The sequence below is a fragment of the Canis lupus genome, chromosome 24 (assembly GCF_048164855.1).
Source record: "Canis lupus baileyi chromosome 24, mCanLup2.hap1, whole genome shotgun sequence".
Lineage (NCBI taxonomy): Eukaryota > Metazoa > Chordata > Mammalia > Carnivora > Canidae > Canis > Canis lupus.
This window is the reverse complement of record NC_132861.1, coordinates 6,764,137-6,784,759: the sequence shown is the minus strand read 5'-3', so window position 1 is coordinate 6,784,759 and position 20,623 is coordinate 6,764,137. Positions and strand designations below refer to the sequence as shown.

The following is a 20,623-nucleotide window of genomic DNA, read 5'->3' as shown; positions in this document are numbered from 1 at the left end:
TACCTTCTCTGCAAAAACTCTATTGTCTAGAACCTTTTATCATTGGCTGGCTGCTGGATCCTTCTCATATGTTACCTTCTCACAGAGGCTTTCCTTAACCATTGTAAATATAATATACCAGGCTATATTTTCTTCATACTCTTATCATCATCCAAAGTGAAATTTTTGTTACTTTATTTACACACTTATTGTCTATTTTACCACATGAGGCTGTAAACTCCATGAAGGCAGAGACCTTTTTATTCTTGGTCATTGTTGAATCCCTAGTTCCTAGAAATAGTGCTTACTTTAGAAGAGGCATTGAGTATTTTATTTTATTTATTTTATTTACATTTATCAGTTCAACCTGGTATGACTTTCTGAGCCTCGTTTTCCATCTATAAAATTTGAGGTTAATACCTGTTTCATAGACAGTATTGTTAAACATTAACAAATGTTTTATGGCCTCTATCTCTATCTTGAGACAGCCATAAGAGAAAAGTTTCTTGGTATTTTGCAAAGAGTTATTGCCATCTTTAAATAATTACTTTAGAAAGGATAAGCTTTTAGAGAAGGTAGAGGCCTTTTATTATCACAGAAATTGCACATTTTATCCTCATTAGTTGTTTTTATATTCAAAAATACTTCTGTTGAAGATCAAGTCAATTGATATGGATTGGTGAGTTATGAACTGTGTGCTGAGTTTTCTAGCCATATGTTTATGTCATGATTTCAGCATATAAGCTGCTGTTATGTAAATGAAGCAATTTAAAATTGAGTAATACTTAATAGCAACTGTCCATCTGTAATTATAGGATGTGGATATGTATATAGCAAATATTATTTTTTAATATGTCCAAATTATTAAATTTACATGAACTATTTAATTTTGAAAATTGAGTCAAAATAAAAGTAAAATGTCATGCAAGAAAGTTAACCTAAACTAACTTTAGAGGGCAGCCCAGGTGGCTCAGCAGTTTAGTGCCGCCTTCAGCCCAGGGCATGATCCTGGAGACCCGGGATCGAGTCCCACATTGGGCTTCCTGCATGAAGCCTGCTTCTCCCTCTGCCTGTGTCTATGTCTCCGCCTCTCTCTCTGTGTGTCTCTCATGAATAAATGAATAAAATATTTTTTAAAAAAAGAAACTTATCTAAATTAGGAAAATAGTTTAAAACCATTCCAAAAATGAGTAAGAAAAAATTTCAGTTATTCCATTTTAATTAAAAATTAAATTTGAATGTAATTGTAATAACTGAGGCATGAATATTGGGGTGAATATTTAAGCACAGTTAAGTTATGTAAGTGCATGGGTTATGCTACCCTTTAGAAAAACATTGTATTGGGATCCCTGGGTGGCGCAGGGGTTTGGCGCCTGCCTTTGGCCCAGGGCGCGATCCTGGAGACCGGGGATCGAATCCCACGTCGGGCTCCCGGTGCATGGAGCCTGCTTCTCCCTCTGCCTGTGTCTCTGCCTCTCTCTCTTTCTTTCTCTGTGACTATCATAAATAAATATTTAAAAAAAAAATTTTTTTTTAAAAAAGAAAAAAAGAAAAACATTGTATTAAAAAAAAAAAGAGGGATCCCTGGGTGGTGCAGCGGTTTAGCGCCTGCCTTTGGCCCAGGGCGTGATCCTGGAGACCCGGGATCGAATCCCACGTCAGGCTCCCAGTGCATGGAGCCTGCTTCTCCCTCTGCCTGTGTCTCTGCCTCTCTCTCTCTCTCTCTGTGTGACTATCATAAATAAATAAAAATTTAAAAAAAAAAAAAAAAAAAAAGAAAAATGTTTTATACCTGAACACAAAAAATGAATTCAAAACTAAATGTTATATTTAAATACTAGTTTAAAATAATTTTAAAAATTATTCCTCTACTCAACTAGTGGGCTGTTTTTCTTTATTGTCTGTCACTAAAAGACTATGAGTGTGACAAAAAATCAGGGAGTTAAAGTTACTTTTTAAAATATTTTTAAGGATCAATATAGGAAAAAATCAAAGGGAAAGAGTATTGGATTTGGTTGCTTTCTGAATGGACAAAATTAAAAGTATCAAAAAAGTTGAGAGCTTTTGTAAATAGAAAGTTAATTATTAATAAACATACTTTCTCAATTAGTTTTAAAGTAAATGTGTTAGATAACTTTTTTTGGATGTTAACATTTTTCTTTGGTGGGCCTCATAAATACCAGAAAGAATCAAATATAAATGCAGTAGCTTGCATTTGATCACTGAAATAATTGTATAGCCTAAAGCAGACTTCACAGAGGCAGACTAAATTGTCACCATGTTCTTAATTTACTATGTTATGTTTTCCTATTTGGGTTAAATATGTTACTGGCAAATCATTCCCTCCTACAAAGTGATGGTAAGCTACTAAGAAAGTGATATTTTTAGTGCCATTATTAGTAGTTTAATAACTGCTCCCTTTACACTTAATGTGTATTGATGGAAAAGCCAAATAGGCCATATACGGCTTTGTTAAAATTCTTAAACATGTTTAATAATTAGTAGCTTTGCTCTGCCCTTTAAGACTTGTCTCTGTTAAAATTTGGTTTAAGAATTTAAAAAGTTAAATCTAATATTTTGTCACAAGAAAACACAATGAAAGAACAATCAGATTAACAAATACTGTTGCATACCTGTTATTTGTAAACACTGTTCAAAAGTACTGCAGGGTTACAAAGTTGCATCAAACAAATATCTTGATCTCTTGTTTATAGTCTACTAAGAGAGTCAAGGTATAAGTGCATAAGATATTAAATGAAAAGTTGAGATTCACCAAAGTACAATAGAATGTTTAGTTGACAAATTTACAAGCAAGGATATTTTAAGAATGGCATGTGATATAAAATAAACATAGAAACATAGCAAAGAATAATGCACAATTAATTGCTAGTTGGATAGGCATGAAGATTTTGATGAGAGGAAGAGCAGAAATTTGGAGGAAAGTCTGGAGAGATTCTAAATAATGTGATGGGGTGATGAAATTGCAAAAAGGGTCACTCAGTGACCCTACAAAGCAGGATAAAATAATTTACTTCTGTATGTCTATCACCTCGATTAAATGTTGCATTAAAAAAAGCTAGACTTTAAAAAACGCATCTGAATTTTTTTTAATTTATTGTTTTAGTTTAATAGAAATGCAAGACAAAATGCCCTTAGTTTATATACCAAGTGCTATAATTACTATTTATTGGTAAACTTTTAGCAAACAAAAGGTAAAAACATTAACAACTATTACTCTCATATACGTAAGAAAACTAGTACTCAGACAAGTTGTCATTCACCTAACAAGTGACAGGGCTGGGATTTGAAACGATTGGTTTCCTAACTATTCTTCCTTCGATTGCTGCCTCTTACTTGTATGTACCATGCACTGAGTTGAATGCTTCACATGCATTCCTTATGACAATTATATGAAGTAAGTTTTATTTATCCCCGTTTTGTAAATGGAGGAACTGAGGTTTAGAGAATGCAATAGTGAAAACCATAAACTTGAATAATTTTATGTAATACCAGACTTATAATTGTTATATAACAAATGGAACCCCTTTTATATAAAATATTTTCTAGGATTTAGAAAACATTTATTTAGCAGTAATAGATACAATTTTAAAGATAATTTAGCAGTAATAGATACAATTTTAAAGATAATTGAAAATTATACAATTTAGTATGAGGATGTCCCTCAAAGTTAAGTAAATCCTTTTCTGTGTGATTTCTTGTAGTGATAAATTTCTGAAGTCTTATAGGGAAGAAATTTTTAATTATAATTTCTAGAAACACTTAAGCTTATTCACCATATCAGTAATTATTAGGATCGTAGAATATCTCCTTTCTTCAAGTGTGATAATTGCTGTTCAGAATTAGATGTTTCACAAGTAATTTTACAATTTTCTCAATTAAGATTAAGATAACTATTTCTGCCCTAAGATTGCTTTAAATTGAGAGTCTAGCTCTACTAGAAGAAAGAAAAGGAGTGTTAATAAGCTCAAAAAGCTTGGAATATAATTGTTTCCCTTCCCCCCCCCCAAAAAAAAGGATGAGTCAGAAGAATAGTTCGTTCAAGATGCAGAAACAAAGGATGAAAATGCAATTAAATATTTGATAATCATGTGGGTAATAGAGAGCTCACTGAATGAAGTTCTTGTTTTCTTCCTTTTTTTTTTTTTTTTTTTTTTTTTTTGGAGGTGATTTCTCTACTCTTCAGCCTTGCCTCCTTGTTTAATTGTTCCTAATATTGGAGCAACTTTTTTTTTCCCTCCACGAGCATTAATAAAGTAAAAAGTATATCAAATTGTCCCTTAAACTGTTTCACCATTAAAACCTTTCCATTCACTCCAACCAAACACATTTACGGGAATTGAGGCAACGGTGCCCTAGTGGGGTGGTTCTTCCTCCTTAGCTACAGATTAAGGGAAACTCACAAACCAACTCTACTGCTCTGTGTGATTACTCAACTCCTAATTTTGTTTCCCTTCATTTGGTTGAGACTCACAGTTTAAAAGCTTTGTAAATAAATATTTTGTGAGACTTGAACCAATTTCCTGGACAACATACTTAAAATAGCTGCTCTTTGGTCTTATGATAACATACAGGACCTGATCAGATGCTTACGGGCTTGTTCTCCTCATCTATCATTTTCACACTGAAAATTATCCCTTAAAGTCTATAAAACCACTTTATGCCTTATGTTAACAGAAAATGAGGTTCACAGGGAGTAATGGTTCGCCCACAAGGCAAAGTAATCATCTCAATTTTTTTTTTGTCTTCAGAAAATTGCTTTCCCTGAAGAAAAGAAAAGGAAAAAAAATTTAAAACCAAATAAAACATCCAGTACTCTATCAGGAGACATTTTTTTTTCTGCAACATTAAAAAAAAAGTAGTATATGCTCTTTGATATGATTAATTATTTTGAGGACAGAATGAAGATTTTTTTCTTAAATGATTTGCTCAGCCCTTTTTTATCAGCCTGGCCTGCATTCTACCTTCAAGCTTGCAGTGTAACATAACGCTCTTTTAAAATTACCAGGTAACATTAACATGGCTTTTTAAAGCTTACTGTGAGTAAATTAAATGTTTTTTTGTATAGTGTTGCTTATACCAAAAAGCTTTACATTTCTTTTTTTTTTTTAATTTTTTATTTATTTATGATAGTCACACAGAGAGAGAGAGAGAGAGAGAGAGGCAGAGACACAGGCAGAGGGAGAAGCAGGCTCCATGCACCGGGAGCCCGACGTGGGACTCGATCCTGGGTCTCCAGGATCACGCCCTAGGCCAAAGGCAGGCGCCAAACCGCTGCGCCACCCAGGGATCCCTTTTTTTTTTTTTTTTTTTTTTTTATTTATGATAGTCACACACAGAGAGAGAGAGAGAGAGAGAAGCTTTACTTTTCATGCTAAGTGACTAAGATGATATTATCATATGTTAACCAAATGATACTTTTTTTTCTTCCCATTAAAAAAGTAAATTAGGACCAAAAGTAATGAGAAGTGCAGTGGGTTGTCACTTCAGTAAACAATACCAGGGGAAAGGAAGGCAGAAGGTAGCAAAAGTTATAAACAAGGTCACCTGGAGAAAGGAGCAACAGAAGCAAAAAGTAACTCAGGTAAAAATAAGAAGCAAAAAGTAACTCAGGTAAAAATAAGAAACCCATAACTAGAAGCAAATTGTAAGCAAAAAGTTTTCTTTACTACCCACTTTCTTTTTCATGTCTTGGCTGTTTGATTTGACTGCTGACAAAAATATTCTAATTGTTAAGTATAGCGTATGCAATCCAACACACACTTTAGTAATAGTCGTTATTTTTTCATCTGAAGTTTCATCATAGTTAATTGGGAATCTTACTTCATTCACGTATATTCATTAATCACTGCCTCCCTCCTTTGTGAATCCAAAATGTTTCAGAGTTTCTCAAGACTCATCATTCATAGTAACTACTCCCACTGATATTCATGGGACCAAATGATATAGCCAAAAGGTTGGAATGCATCCCCAGTGGTGTATTTGGCATTCTTGTTATGGAATCTTCTTTCTTTTCAGGTTCAGTAATCACGTGGAGGGGGAGTGGACTAGTCAGGCTGAAAAAGAGTGGGCTGAAGACTAGGATTTGGCTTTCTGAACTTTAGCTTTATAAGACGAGAATGTGAATGGACTTTTCAAAGACAAGGATACCTTTTTCAGGAGTGTCACCAATTAATTTGTAATTTAAATGACCAGATAGAATATACAACCTCAGGTTAGAGTAGATGGAAACATGTCAGAGAAAGAAGACTTTGGAAGAATTGCTCAGTAATACATAGGAAAAGAGAGAACAGTAAAAATGGCTTAAGATATATGTGCAGATACAGAATTTGGGTAAGAGTATGTGCACACATATACGCATGCACTTATAGCATGAAGACAATATGTATCACTAGGAATTGACTAAACATACAATAAAAGACATGATTTTTCTTATGGAGGAGAACTAAGGGTACCAGTGAATACAGACTTCTTTTGGCCAACATATTTTGTAATTGTGCTTCATTAGCATACTCACACCTAGGTATATACATGCATTCACTTAGGCAACCAGTTGGTTGCCCTGCTTTTATTATGACACCTCATCTCTTTCTTCTTAACACTTAAAAAAATTAACTATAGATTTATTTCCTTATTTACACTATGAAACAGACTGAAAACTGCACAAAGGCAGGAATCCTGTTAGTTTAATCATGTCTGCACACCTAGTACTTAGCCTATGGCCAGGCTTCTATAGGTGTCCAATAAATATTTGCTGACTGTATGATAAGCTTGCACAATAAGCACACAGCATTCTGTGTTATTTTATGGTTATTATTTTTCATTCACAACAATTAGTTCTGCTTATAAAGAAGCAGGAAACATCTGTGCTGGTGCCTTCCATGTAATATCCTCAAGACTGTCCATTTCCTCATTGCTTTCTTTACAGTTTGAGGCAGAGTAGCAGGAGTTAGGAAGTCAGCCATCCTGGGACAAGTACTTACTCTGCCATCTACTGGTTGCATAATAGCGGGCACATTTTTAACCTCTGTGCCTGCACTTCATTTGTAAGATGGGTTAATAATAGTACTCATTTCAAAGCAAAGATATCAAGAGTGAAGATCTGTACATGTACAGTGCTTAGAAGAGTATCTGGAACATAGTAAGCTCTCAGGAAATATGAGACCTTGAACAAGTATTGTTATTCTAGGAATTTACTCAGTTGGGTTAGATTATACTACAGTCACATACATATGACCTTCAGTTCATCACAAGAAAAGTTCATTTATCACTTATGCTACATACCCAACATGGTCTGCAGGCAAGTTTTGTCGTTGAAGTCACTCAGGGTGCAAAATTATGGAAATTCCCTATCAGTGCATATTTCCCTGATTACTGCAATACAGGTAAGGGAACATGGCAGTTTGTTCATTGGCTCTTAAACTTTTGTCTGGAAGTGACTCACTTCTCTCATTTTATTGACTGAGAAAAATAACATAGACATGGTTTATTTCAGAATGAATGGAGAAGTACAGTCTCCAGTGTGTCCAGCGGAAAAGAAGATAACAATTTTTAATTATTAGTCTGCCAGGTAGTGTTAGCATTTTTCTTCGATCTTGATAGGGTTAAAAATCATGCACAGAAGTCCTGACCTCAGTGATTACCACAAATTCTTTAGCCAAGTAGAAATTCAGGTTCTCATTATATTTTGTGTGTATATTTAGCAAAATACTCCTTTTTTCCTTTTACTGTTTTCTCAGTTTCATGGGATAATTTTTGTTATCAAATAACAAGTGACCAATGAACAAAACAGTCATGGTTTACCAGGTAAATTCAGTTTTCTCCCTAGCTTATGAAGGTATCCATGCCTGGGAGGGCAGGAGGAATCCCTTTTAAGGAAATGTAGGGCATTCTCATGAGTCTAAAATGTAATTATCAAAAATTTTGTGGAGAAAAATTATGATTTCCTAAACTCTATTTATGCTAATATAACATCAAAATTTAATTTAATGAATACCATTACATTCATAGTAACATCAATTATCATAATACAATGTAAGTGGTGATTTTCTCTTCATTAATTACTGGCTGTTTACCTACTCTTTTTTAGCAATTATGCACTGTCCTTGTAAAACCACAGTCATGAACAAAACATACATGTAATACTCCATATTTCTATAATTCAGTCTTGAAAGGTAAAAACAAAGTTACAAAGACATACATACATACATACATACATACATACATAAATAAATAAATAAATAAAAACATACGATATCATATTCACCCTCCAAGTTGACAAATTAGAGGGATCAGGCATGACATTTTAACTGCTATAAACTAGCAAGTCCAAGCGAACTTCAGTGCAGTGTGACTACCTATACAGCTTTGTTGATGCTAGCACAGTATCCCCTGTATGTGTTCACCTGGCGGCTCACCAAGTGCAGCAAATCTAAGTTAGCCCTCCTTCATGGAAAGAAGCGTTTGTACACCTCATTAGGGTATTAAATAAAACTCAGAGCATGCAAAATATACTGACCTAAAGAGGTGTATCCCGGAGTACAATTTTTTATCATACTTACAAGTTATTACTGATAGTCATTTCTGGAGTTATTCTGAAAAACTTATTGGAGCAGTTTTTGTTTTGTTTTGTTTTCTGGAGTGGCTCAGGTTACAGAATAATATGGCAAGGAATATGTACTTACACTGAAATTTTATTTTTTATTTTTATTGAAGTGTAGTTGATACACATGTTACGTTAGTTTTGGTTATATGACACAGAGATTCAAAAAGTCTGTATGTTATGCTGTACTCACCACAAATGTAGCTACCATCTGTCACCATAAACACTACTACAGTACCATTGACTGTATTCCCTAGGCTGTACCTTTTAACCCTGTAACTTATTCATTGCATAACTGGAAGCCTGTATCCCCTAGTCCCCTTCACCCATTTTGCCCCCAATACCTTCTCCCCTCTGGCAACCATCAGTTTATTCTCTGTATTTATGGGTCTATTTTTGCATTTTGTTTTCTTGCTTATTCATTTGTTTTTTAGATTCCACATAAAGTAAAAATCATATGGCATTTGTCTTTCTCTGTTTGATTTATTTCACTTAACGTAATACCCTTTGGGTCCATCCATGTTATCACACATGGCAAAATCTCATTTTTTTTATGACTGAGTAATATTCTGGCATGCACACGCTATATCTTCTTTATCCATTCATCCATCAATGGACATGGATTACTTCCTTATCTTGGCCAATGTAAGTAATGCTGCAGTAAACGTAGGGATGCATATGTCTTTTTGAATTACTGTTTTCATTTCCTTTTGGCAGATACCCAGCAGTGGAATTACTGGATCATATGGTAGTTCTATTTTTAATTTTTGAGGACCCTCCATACTCTTTTTCACAGTGACTGCACCAGTTTGCATTCCCACCAATAGTGCCTGAGGGTTCCTTTTTCTCCATGTTCTCACCAACATTTGTTATTTCTTGTCTTTTGATGCTAACCGTTCTAACAGATGTGATATCTCATTGTAATTTTGATTTGCATTTTCCCTGATGATTAGTAGTGTTAAACATCTTTACTTGTGTGTTGGCCATCTGAATGTCTTCTTTGGAAAAATGTCTATTCGGTTCTTCTGCCCATTTTCTAATTGGGTTATTGATGGGTTTTGGTGTTGAGTTGTCCAAGTTCTTTATATATTTTGGTCAGTACACCCCTTATTGGATATATCATTTGCAAATATCTTTTTCCATTTAGTAGGTTGACTTTTCATTTTGTTGATGGTTTCCTTTGCTGTGCAAAAGCTTTTTATTTTGGTGTAATCTCAAGAGTTAATTTTTGCTTTTGTTTCCCTTGCCAGAGGGCAGGTATCTTTTAAAAAATGTTGCTAGACCAATGTCAAGAGTTTACTGCCTATGTTTTCTTTTAGGATTTTTTTTTTTTTTAGGATTTCAGATCTCGCTTTTAGGTCTTTAAATCACTTTGAGTTTATTTTTGTGTATACCATAAGAAAGTAGTCTACTTTCATTACACTGAGATTTTTAATGGAAGGAGTGATAGAGGAACAATTTAGTTAAGGAGTCTACATAATTGTGCATTGATGAATTTCAGTGGGAAAACAGTGAAGAACATGTAAATGAGAATAAAAGGAAAGGACTATACATATATTATGTAGGTTTTGCTACTAGAATATATCTTCAGCACCATGAACATTGCCTAACATGGATAAATGAATGAAAACATTGAAGAAGGGAAGAAGTGAATAGGAATTTGTAAAGAAAACAGAGCGATGATCTCCTAAATTGGTAACCTGCCACAGATATAATGGTTTTAGAATATAAGCCTTTTGTAAGCATATCATTCTACCAATGGAAGCACCTCTACCAACTCTTCACTTGCTGGTAAACAGTATTATCCATCAGAAAAAAAAAATGGACACACAAGGAGAGAATGATTTATATACTCTATACTCTTCACAAGATTTCTAAACAATTTTGGATCAGAAACTGTTTTGAGAAAAATTTGAAACCATGGACCTCTTTTCCCAAAATACATATGTACGTATCCCAAAAAAAATTTGCTTGCCATTTCAGGAGTTTTGTGGACACCTAGAAACCCTGCATGGATTAGTGATGAGTAAATCACTACATATTTCTTTCTAATAATGGGAACACTAGATGTTAAGTAATATAAGAGAGCAGATTTCAGAAACTTCAAGAAATTAGGTACAAGTCTCATGACCAGAAATTCAACAAAGAAAAAACTTCCAGTATTTATAAGAGATTTTAAAACTATAATTGTGAAAATACAATAGAGAAATGCCCACAAAAAAGAAACCATCATGAGTGAAAAACACGTACAAGGAAAAAAACCAGTGAAGAGGAACCTAGGTCCAAAGGAACAAACACAAAACTATGAGATAAAAGTCAGAAAGACTAAAACCCAGAATAGGTAGAGGTGTAGTCTACAAAACTAATCATAAGTCCTCCATCGGGTTTCCTAGTGGCAGGAAAAAGACTTTCTTCCTCTGCATTGACCTAGGAGTCCACTGAAGGTGCAAAACACTGCTATACCTTTCCTACAGAGTATGCAGCTTGTCTGTATAATCAACCTGCTTCTGGTTCCACTGTTCCTGGTTCTTCATCCTCTTTTATACCATCTGCGTTCTCCTGCACCCTCCAGGAACATGGCTTTTTCCAGATTATATGAGGCCAAAGCCATAGAGGTGCTTATTCTGGTCTCTTGTTGAGTTTTCTTGGATCAGTGTAACTTGCACATTTTTAGGGACCTCGTTTGTGTTAGGATTTTCAGACTCATCAGAAGGGAACATCTATAAAAGAAACCAGTGTATTTTTTGCTAATGTTGACTATCTCTCAGTAAGTGATTACATTTTAAGAAAAGAAAGTGAGGGGAAAAGTCCTCTTTTCTGCGAAGGTTGGACAGGGGAGGGAAAGAAGTTTCTCCACCACTCCCAGAGTGGTGGAGAAACTAGAAAGCTACTTCGTGCCACACTATCGTAGATTCACAACGAGGACAAGGAAGGTGTTGCTGGAACATATCGCGAGTTCAGAGGTACCATTCCCATCACAGTCTAGGTAGGGTTACCCATGGGATTGGCCTGTTGTCAAGAACTAATTTTAGATGATCCAAAGAAAGCACAACTTCCAATACCTACTGTTATTTCATCAGTTCTAGTTATCAATAGTTTGTCTTACTTTCCTGCTGAATAGTATTCCATAGTATGGATGTACCACATTTGTTTAACCATTTACCTGTTGAAGGATATTGGGTTGTTTCCATTTTGAGGGTATTACAAACAAAGCTGCTATAAACATTGACATACATGTTTTTCTGTGAACATAAGCTTTCATTTTGCTAGGATAAATGTCCCATCAGTACAATTACTGGGTCAAATGATAATTGCATGTTTAGTCTTTTAAGATTACTGTTTTCCATAGTAACTATTCTATTTTACATTCTTGCCAGCAAATAAATGAGTGATCCAGCTTCTCTGTATTTTTACCAGCATTTTCTGTTGTCACTTGGTTTTATTTTAGCAATTCTGATAGGTGTATAGTAATATTTCATGTGGTTTTAATTTGCCTATCCTTAATGGATGATGATATTGAACACCTTTTCATGTGTATATTTGCCATCTGTATATCTTCTTCAGTGAAATGTCTCTTCATATCTTTTGCATATGTCCTACTTGTATAGTTTGCTTTTTTTTTTTTTTGCTGTTGGGTTTTGAGGATTTTTCATATATTCTAGATTTTAGTTCTTTGTCAGATATGTGGTTCGCAGATACTTTGACCTACTCTTTTCATCTTCTTAATATGTTCTTTTGGAGAGCAATTGTTTTTAATTTCTATTTAGTCTGCTTTATCAATTTTTCCTTCCCAGGCTTAAGCTTTTGGTGTCCAGTCTACAAACGCTATACCCTTATACCAAAGATTTTTTTCCTTTTCCCCCCAAATTTTTGTAGTTTTAAAATTATTTGTGTTTCTGAGCCATCTTGAGTTAATTTTTTTACACGATGAGATTTAGGTCGGGGTTTTTTGTCTCTTGTTTTGAATTTTTTTGAGAGAGGGGTATCTTTTTTCTTTTTGCCTATGGATGTTTGATTGCTCCAGTGCAGTTCATTAAAAAGATATCTTTCCTCCATTGAATTGGTTTTCCATCTTTGTCCAAATCAGTTTGTCATATTTGTGTGGGTTTATTTCTTGGTTCTCTATTTCATTAATCTATATGTCTGTTCCTTGGCCAGTATCACACAGTCTTCAACTATTTAATGTCTTGAAATCAAGTAAACTGGTTCCTCCCACTTTAACATTCTATTATAAAATTTTAGAATAATTTTGTTCATATATATTGAAACCCTTCCTTGAATTTTGATAGATATTCTATTAAACCTGTATATCAATTTGAGGAGAATTGATAATCTTTTTTATGTTGAGTTTCCCAATCCATGAATGTGGCATGGCTTTCCATTTTTTTTTTTTTTTTTTAGATATTGTTCTGTGTTTTTCATCCCTATTATGTAGTTTTCATCGCACAAGTCCTGTACATGTTTGTTTTTTAATTTATAACTAAGTATTTCTCTCCTTTTTTTATTTTAAATTGGGGTTTTATTTCACTGTTCATGTGTTCATTGCTAGCACATAGAAACACAGTTGATGTTTGTGTGTATGACCCTGTTAAACTCAGTCATTAGTTTTCAGGAGTTTTTGATAGAGTTTGTGTGATTTTCTACATAGACATTAAGGTCCTCTGCAAATAGGGATAGTTTTATTTCTCCCTTTCCTATTCTGTATTCCTTTTCTTCTTTTTTGCCTTATTTCATTGGCTAGAAATTTCTGTACTGTGTTGAATAAGAGAGGTAAGAACAAATATTTTGTGTTTTTCCCAGTTTTAAGAGAAAAATCATTCAGTCCCTCACCTTTAAGTATAATTTAGCTATAGTGTTTTGTAGATGCTTTTATTGAGTTGAGGAAATTGTCCTTTATTCTTGTTTCTCTAAAAAATTCTTTAATCGTGGATGGATGTTAAATTGTGTCAAATTCTTTTCTATATTGACTTATATGGTCCCATGATTTTTCTTCTTTAGCCATTAATGTTGTGGATTATATTAAATAATTTTCAAATACTGAACGAAACTTGCTTTCCTGGAATAAACTTCATTTGACCTCCTGTAAAATTTTTATTATATATTGCTTAATTCTGTTTGCTAATATTTTATTAAGCATTTGTGTGCCTGTATTCATAGGGATGTTAGTCTGTAGTTTTCTTCGTTTGTACTGTCTTTGGCTTTTATTTTGGTGTTAACATTGGCTATAAAATTAATTGAGGAATGTTTCTTTCTCTATTTTCTAGGTGAAATCATATATAATTGGGGTCAATTTTCTTTAAATGTTTGTCAGAATTTTCCAGTAATTCCACATGGACCTGGAGATTCTTTTGGGGAGTTTTAATGTATTAAACTTTCTTAATAGTTACTGATCTATCCATTTATCTACTCATATTGAATGAGTTGTGGTAGTTTGTACTGTTTGAGAATTGGTGTATTTTGTCTAAGCTGTCAAACTTATGTGTGTAGAGAATTTCATAGTATTTACGTATACTTTTGATGTCTTCAGTCTATGATATATGCTGTTTCATTGTGGGTATCGGTAATCTGTCTTTCTTTTTCCTTTGTCAGTTTTGTTGGTATTTTTTAAAAATCAGCTCTTTGTTGCATTGATTTTTCTCTATTGTTTTTATGTTTCAAATTTCATTGATTCCTACTTTTATCTTTATTATTTCCTCCCTCTGCTTGCTTTGCTATTATTTTTCTATGTTCTCAAATTGGGAGTTTAGAGTATTGAATTAAGATTTTTCATTTTTTCTAATATATGTATTTGTACTTTAAATTTTCCTATTGTTACTATTTTAGCCATGTCCCACAAACTTTGATATATTTATTGAAGTTTTTATTCAACTCATTTATTTTTTTGTTTTCCCTTGAGAATTCTTTTTGACTCATGGGTTATTTAGTAGTGTGTTGCTTTAGCTTCCAAGTGTTTAGAGAATTTTTTCTATTGTCTTTCTGTTATTGATGTCTATCTTTATTCCATTTTTGTAGAGAGTACATTGTATCATTTCAGTTCTTCTGAATTTGTTAGATGTGTGTTGTGGCCCAAGATATTGTCTATCTAGGTAATGTAGGTAATAGAAATTCCATAGACACTTGAAAACAATGTGTATTCTGCTGTTAGTTGGAGAGTTCTAAAAATGTTGGTTGGTGGTGGTATTGTGTTCTTCTGTATCTGTGCTGATCTTCTGACTAAGTGGTCTATCAGTTGCTAAAAGAAGGTCTATCAGTATATACTTCACGCCATAGCTATGTGTTTGTCTGTCTCTTTCAGTTTACCAGTTTTTGCTTGACTTGTTTTGCAGCTCTGTTGTTTAGCACATACACATTTGGGATTGGTGTCTAATTGGTAGTTTGGCCCTTCTCTCTTTACATAAGGTCCTTCTTTGTCTCTAGTAATTTTATTTTCTCTGTAGTATGTATTTATCTGATATTAATATAACCATTCCTGCTTTTCCTTTAATTAATGATTGAATGATAGGTCTTTTTTATTCTTTTACTTTCCACCTGGCTGTATTATTTATATTTGAAGTTGGTTTCTTATAAATAGAATTCTTTTTAAAACATTTTTACTTAATTTTTGTTTGTTCTCCTTGTTTTTTATTGCTCTGTTTTTTCTGTCTTCCTGTGGGATATTTGAACATTGTTTGGAATTCCATTTTGATTTATCCATAGTGTTTTTTAGTATATCTCTTTATATAGCTTTCTTAGTGATTGTATATGTGTTTTATCACAGTCTACTGGTGGTATCATTTTACCAGTCCAAATGAAGTATAGAATCTTTACTTCTTTACATTCCTTTACTCTCCCTCATTTATAGTGTATCTGTCTTAAATATTACCTCTACACACACTTAGAACTACAGAAGTGTTATAATTTTTGCTTCAATGGTAAAGCATAATTTAGGACACTCATGAGGAAAAGGAATATTTCCTCATATTTTGCTTATCGTGTTCTTTCTTCCTTCCTAGTGTTCCAGTGTTTCTTTTATTGCTTGCTTTGTGTTTATAAGACTGCCTGTAGCCATTTTTTAGACTTCCTTTGTGTTTATAAGACTGCCGTTAGCCATTTTTAGACTAGCTCCAATGGCAACAAATACTTCATTTTCCTTCATCTGAAAAATCTTTATTTTTTATTCCTGAAGGATATTTTCACAGGTTGTAGGAGACTGAGTTGACAGTTCTTTTTTTCAGCACATAAAATACTTGGCCATTTCTTCTGGCCACCACAGCTTTTGATGTAAAATATGCTGTCATTCTAATTGTTTATATCTGTAGGTGAGATGTCATTTTTCTCTGGCTACTTTGTAGATTTTTTTCTTTGTCCTTTGTTTTCAGATGTTTAATCATGATGTGTCTTGGCATAAATTTCTTCGGGTTTGTTATGTATGGAGTTTAGTCAGCTTCTTTAAATCTGTACATTATACTTTTTGGCCAGATTTGTAAAGTATTCAGCCATTATTATTTAGGAACTATTTCAGACCTGCTCTCTTTCCTTCCAGAACTCCAATGACCAAATGCGTTAGATGCTATAATCTATAGATTCCCGCAGCTTTGTTCATTTTTTTCAGTCCATTTTCTCTGTTATTCAGATTGAGCAATATCTATTGTTCTATCTGCCATATAACTAATTTTTCCTTCTATCCCTTCCATTCTGCTGTGGAGCTCATCCACTGAGCTTTTTATTTTGGTTGTTATCTTTGTCAGTTCTAAAATACCTACTTGATACTTTTTTACATCTTCTAATTTTTGCTCTAGATTTGTTCATAATTGCCCAGTAAAGCATTTTTAAAATCATACATGGTTTAGAATCCTTTCTAGAGGGATGCCTGGGTGGCTCAGTGGTTAAGCATCTGCCTTCAGCTCAGGGCGTGATTCTGGAGTCCTGGGATCAAGTCCCTCATCAGGCTCCCTGCATGGAGCCTGTTTCTCCCTCTGCCTTTCTCTCTCCGTGTCTCTCATGAATAAATAAATAAAATCTTAAAAAAAAAAAAAAAAAAGGAATCCTTTCCAGAAAATTCTAACATCCATCACCTCAGCATTAACATCTATGAATGACATTCTGTTTGAGATCCAGGTTCTTGCTATAATAAATAACTTTAGATTGAAGCAGGATATTTTCTTATTCTTCTCTGAGATATTCTGTATCTTATTTAAACCTGTTTTAGTTGACTTCTCTGAAATTCATCCATTAGAAGAAATTGGGAAGTGTTGCATTTTTACTGCCAGGTGGAGGTATAAATCTAGATTCTCCACTTGGACTGTGCTGATATTCAAAGAGTTAACAGCTTGTCATTACTGCTTGGCAGGGGTGGGAGTTCCAGTTCTTGTGTGGTGTCCACTAGTGGGGGCTAACTTAACTGGTATGGATCAATGGTGACAGTCTTAATTCTTTACTAGGCCTCCCCGGATACCACCACAGTGGAGAGGGAGAAAGATACCTCATTACTGTCTAACTGGGCAGGGGGGAAGGGGGAGAGATGGATTCCAGGCTCTCCACATGGTCTCCACTGACTTAGTGAGGGTAGGATACCTGTTACCAGTCAACAGAGATGAAAGTGCTGGTTCTCTATTTGACCCTCTCTGATACCATCCCAGTAAGGATGTTAGGGTACCACATTATACCTTGATTAGAGTTCAGATGTTGGCTTCTCACTTAAACTTTCTGGTGTGAGTAAGTAGGGCCACGGTTTCTCTGTGTCTAAAATAGTTGTCTAGGGACACCTGGGTGGCTCAGTGGTTGGGTGTCTGTCTGCCTTTGGCTCAGGGTATGATCCTGGGGTGCCAGGATGGAGTCCCGCATCAGGCTTCCCACAGGGAGCCTGCTTCTCCCTCTGCCTCTCTCTGTGTGTCTTTCATGAATAAATAAATAAAATCTTTTAAAAAATTAAAATAAAATAGTTGTCTAAAAGTTTTTTGTCTTGTTGAGCTGCATCTTTCCTGGTTCTTTGTCTAAAGAAACTGGGCTTTTGTTGGGGGCTTTTTTTCTAGTCTCTCTGGATTGCTAACCTCTTTGCTTCAAAGTCTAGGATGCATGAGGCAAAAAGATAATCCTGAGAATACTATGTTGTTTCTTAGGCTCTGGAGTCTCTTGCCAGTCTGCCTTCTACTTTCCACCTTTTTTTTTTTTTAAGATTTATTTATTTATTCATGGTAGACATACAGAGAGAGAGAGAGACAGAGACAGAGACACAGGAGGAGGGAGAAGCAGGCTCCATCCAGGAGCCCGACGCGGGACTCAATCCCTGGACTCCAGGATCGCGCCCTGGGCCAAAGGCAAGCGCTAAACCGCTGAGCCACCCAGGGATCCCCTACTTTCGACCTTTAAGAGTCTTGTTATATTTGTCTTATATATAGTGTCCAGATTTTTTCAACAGTACTCAACAGGAGGAATATAGAAAAGTATGCAAATGGTAAGAAATTTGAGATAAAATTAGATCTGTCCTAATGAATTCAGAACTTGATTTTATCTTACGCTTAAGGAAAATCTTTATAGCAAGATTTTAGCAGGGTCTTTCATAAACCACTAGGATTAGTTTATATTTCTAAGGATAGAAATTGCCCTATTTTATTTCATTTTATTTTATTTTAACTTAAGAATTGATTGATTGATTGATTGATTGATTGATTTTTAGAGAGAGAGAGAGACAGAACAAGAATGGAGGCAATGGGGAGAGGCAAAGGGAAAGAGAGAGAGACTCTCAAGCAGGCTTCATGCTGAGCATGAAGTCCAACACAGGCCTCAATCTTACAATGCTGACAGCATGTCCTGAGCTGAAATCAAGAGTTGAACACTTAACCAACTGAGCCACTCAGGCACCCCGGAAATTGTCCTATGTTTTTTCCTATTTTAAATTAGTAACAGAAGCACTAATAACAATTATTCTTAGGTAATCTTATTATGACAAAAAAAATAAAGTTATAATAATTATTATATATAGAAAAACAAGTATGTTCAAATATACTCCAAATGCTTGTAATTTTAATGTCCTTTTTATATATCCCTTACCTTGTATATTCTTTTACAATTAAGTGGTGGGAAACAAAATCATATAGTTACAAAATCCAAAATGTTTTTCAAAAATAAATTATTGTTCTCAGTGACTATTCATGTCTATATATCTCTAAAGTACCAATTTGTATAATTAATTAATTGAATATATATTTAAAACAGTGTATAGAAAATGGTATGTTCTGGCATTGCACTAGAGATATAATGATGAGCAAAACACACACAGTTCCTGCTTTAATCAAACAAAGTATCTTTTTACAATCAAATAGCAAAATAAAAGTGAAATCAAATCTTCTATGAAAGCATTTTATATGTTTTTATGAATAGTGCTGCTCAGAAAAATTAGAATATTATCTCTTAAGTATATTACTCCAAATACTGTAGATAGAGAAAAACAGACTTCTCAAACAGTAGCATTTATCACCAGTGTTTATTGAAATTAAATTGAAAACAAAAAATATATCATGAAACATTCCGCTGATATATGATGAACAAATTTCAATAGTTTCTTGAAATATCTTGTGGATTTTTAATACTGGTTTAGAGCATAACATGGTGTAGGCAATATTACCCAATGAAGGGTGTGATTGTTAATAGTTTATATTAGCTGAAAGTGGTAAAATCATCCAAGGACTCTGTTAGTGTTAGAATAATAATTTACCAAGACAATTACCACATAGTGGAATTTTTTGCAGCTGTAATTCAGTATTATTAATAATGGATAAAATTGCACTTTTCTCAGGTTGCTGTGGGCAGCAGGGAATTATTTCAATGAATATTTCAGCACATTATTTTAATCATTGTTCCACCAAATCCAACTGGGCAATATTTTATGGTTCTTAATTCAGTCTACTAAGAAACCATGGTCATTAAATTGCAAACTATTTGTAGTGAGGTCTATCCTGTGATTTACAAGCCTTATTAAAAACAGTGTAAAAGAATGAAAACTGTGCCATTAATACTTGTAATTTGATGCTACATTTGTTACTAAACTCCCCATTATTAATGTTTTTAGTAGAAGGAAGAACATTGTAAGAAAGCGGAATTGGGTATTACAATGCTTAAAATATGAGAATGTTACTATTTTAAGTTTTGGTCATTTGTACAGGAAACATATGTATGTAGACACAATTGTAAAAAATATATATCTCAAAAATCATCTTGGTTTTCCATTGAGATCAAGAAAATAAAACTTTAATGTTATGTAAAAAATGTATTTCCCATTTTACATTGTTATTAATAGTGACTACTGTTTATTTACTCATTCCTAGTCAACTGCATGATTTCTGGCGCTTGGATTACTGGGAGGATGATCTTCGTCGAAGGAGACGGTTTGTTCGTAATGCATTTGGCTCCACTCATGCTGAAGCACTGCTCAAAGCGGCAGTAGAGTATGGTCAGTACCAATGCCTCTTACACAAAAATACTCTGGGTATGACAACTCTTTATGGTTGATAATTGATTTTTTTACTAGCGTTTAAAATTGTCTACGTCATAAATCAAAAATACCATGTACTGCTTTATCCTTCAGCATCATATAGGTGACACTTAATCAACCCAGTATTTCACCCATGATATATTTTAGACCTTTCAACTTCTTAATAGAGTACAGTGTCTATATAACTAGTTATTACCCACATCCGTCTCATACAGCCTAAAACAAGAGTAAAGTCAGTTTCTTTTCCAGTGTCTTTCAAGCTTTGGTGACCAAGATGCAAGGTATAAAAAATATATACAACTGTAACTGAATACTCAGACTTAAATATTTTCCTGTATAATTTGTATATGTGTACACACACACTCATGCATACTATGTGAATATTACATATATACGTGAAATATATGCACGTATGTTTAGCATTTCTACTTGTATATATACATACACATGTTTGTGTATTTAACTAAAACAAATGTCTTATTAATAATCTAATTACATGACATTCTCTATTTTACTACTATACTATTCCTTTCAATCTAAAAAAATAATAATAA

The 20,623-nt window shown here is 33.9% G+C and overlaps 1 protein-coding gene across 12 annotated transcripts in view; it reads left to right on the top strand.

Moving 5' to 3' along the window:
• Nucleotides 1-20,623, top strand: part of NBEA (neurobeachin) — a 674,173-nt gene that overhangs the window by 415,679 nt on the left and 237,871 nt on the right. For all 12 annotated transcript variants that reach the window (XM_072795453.1, XM_072795459.1, XM_072795454.1 and 9 more), the window contains one exon: nucleotides 19,903-20,027. In XM_072795453.1, the coding sequence (XP_072651554.1) occupies nucleotides 19,903-20,027 (125 nt within the window). The remainder of the gene's footprint in view (nucleotides 1-19,902; nucleotides 20,028-20,623) is intronic.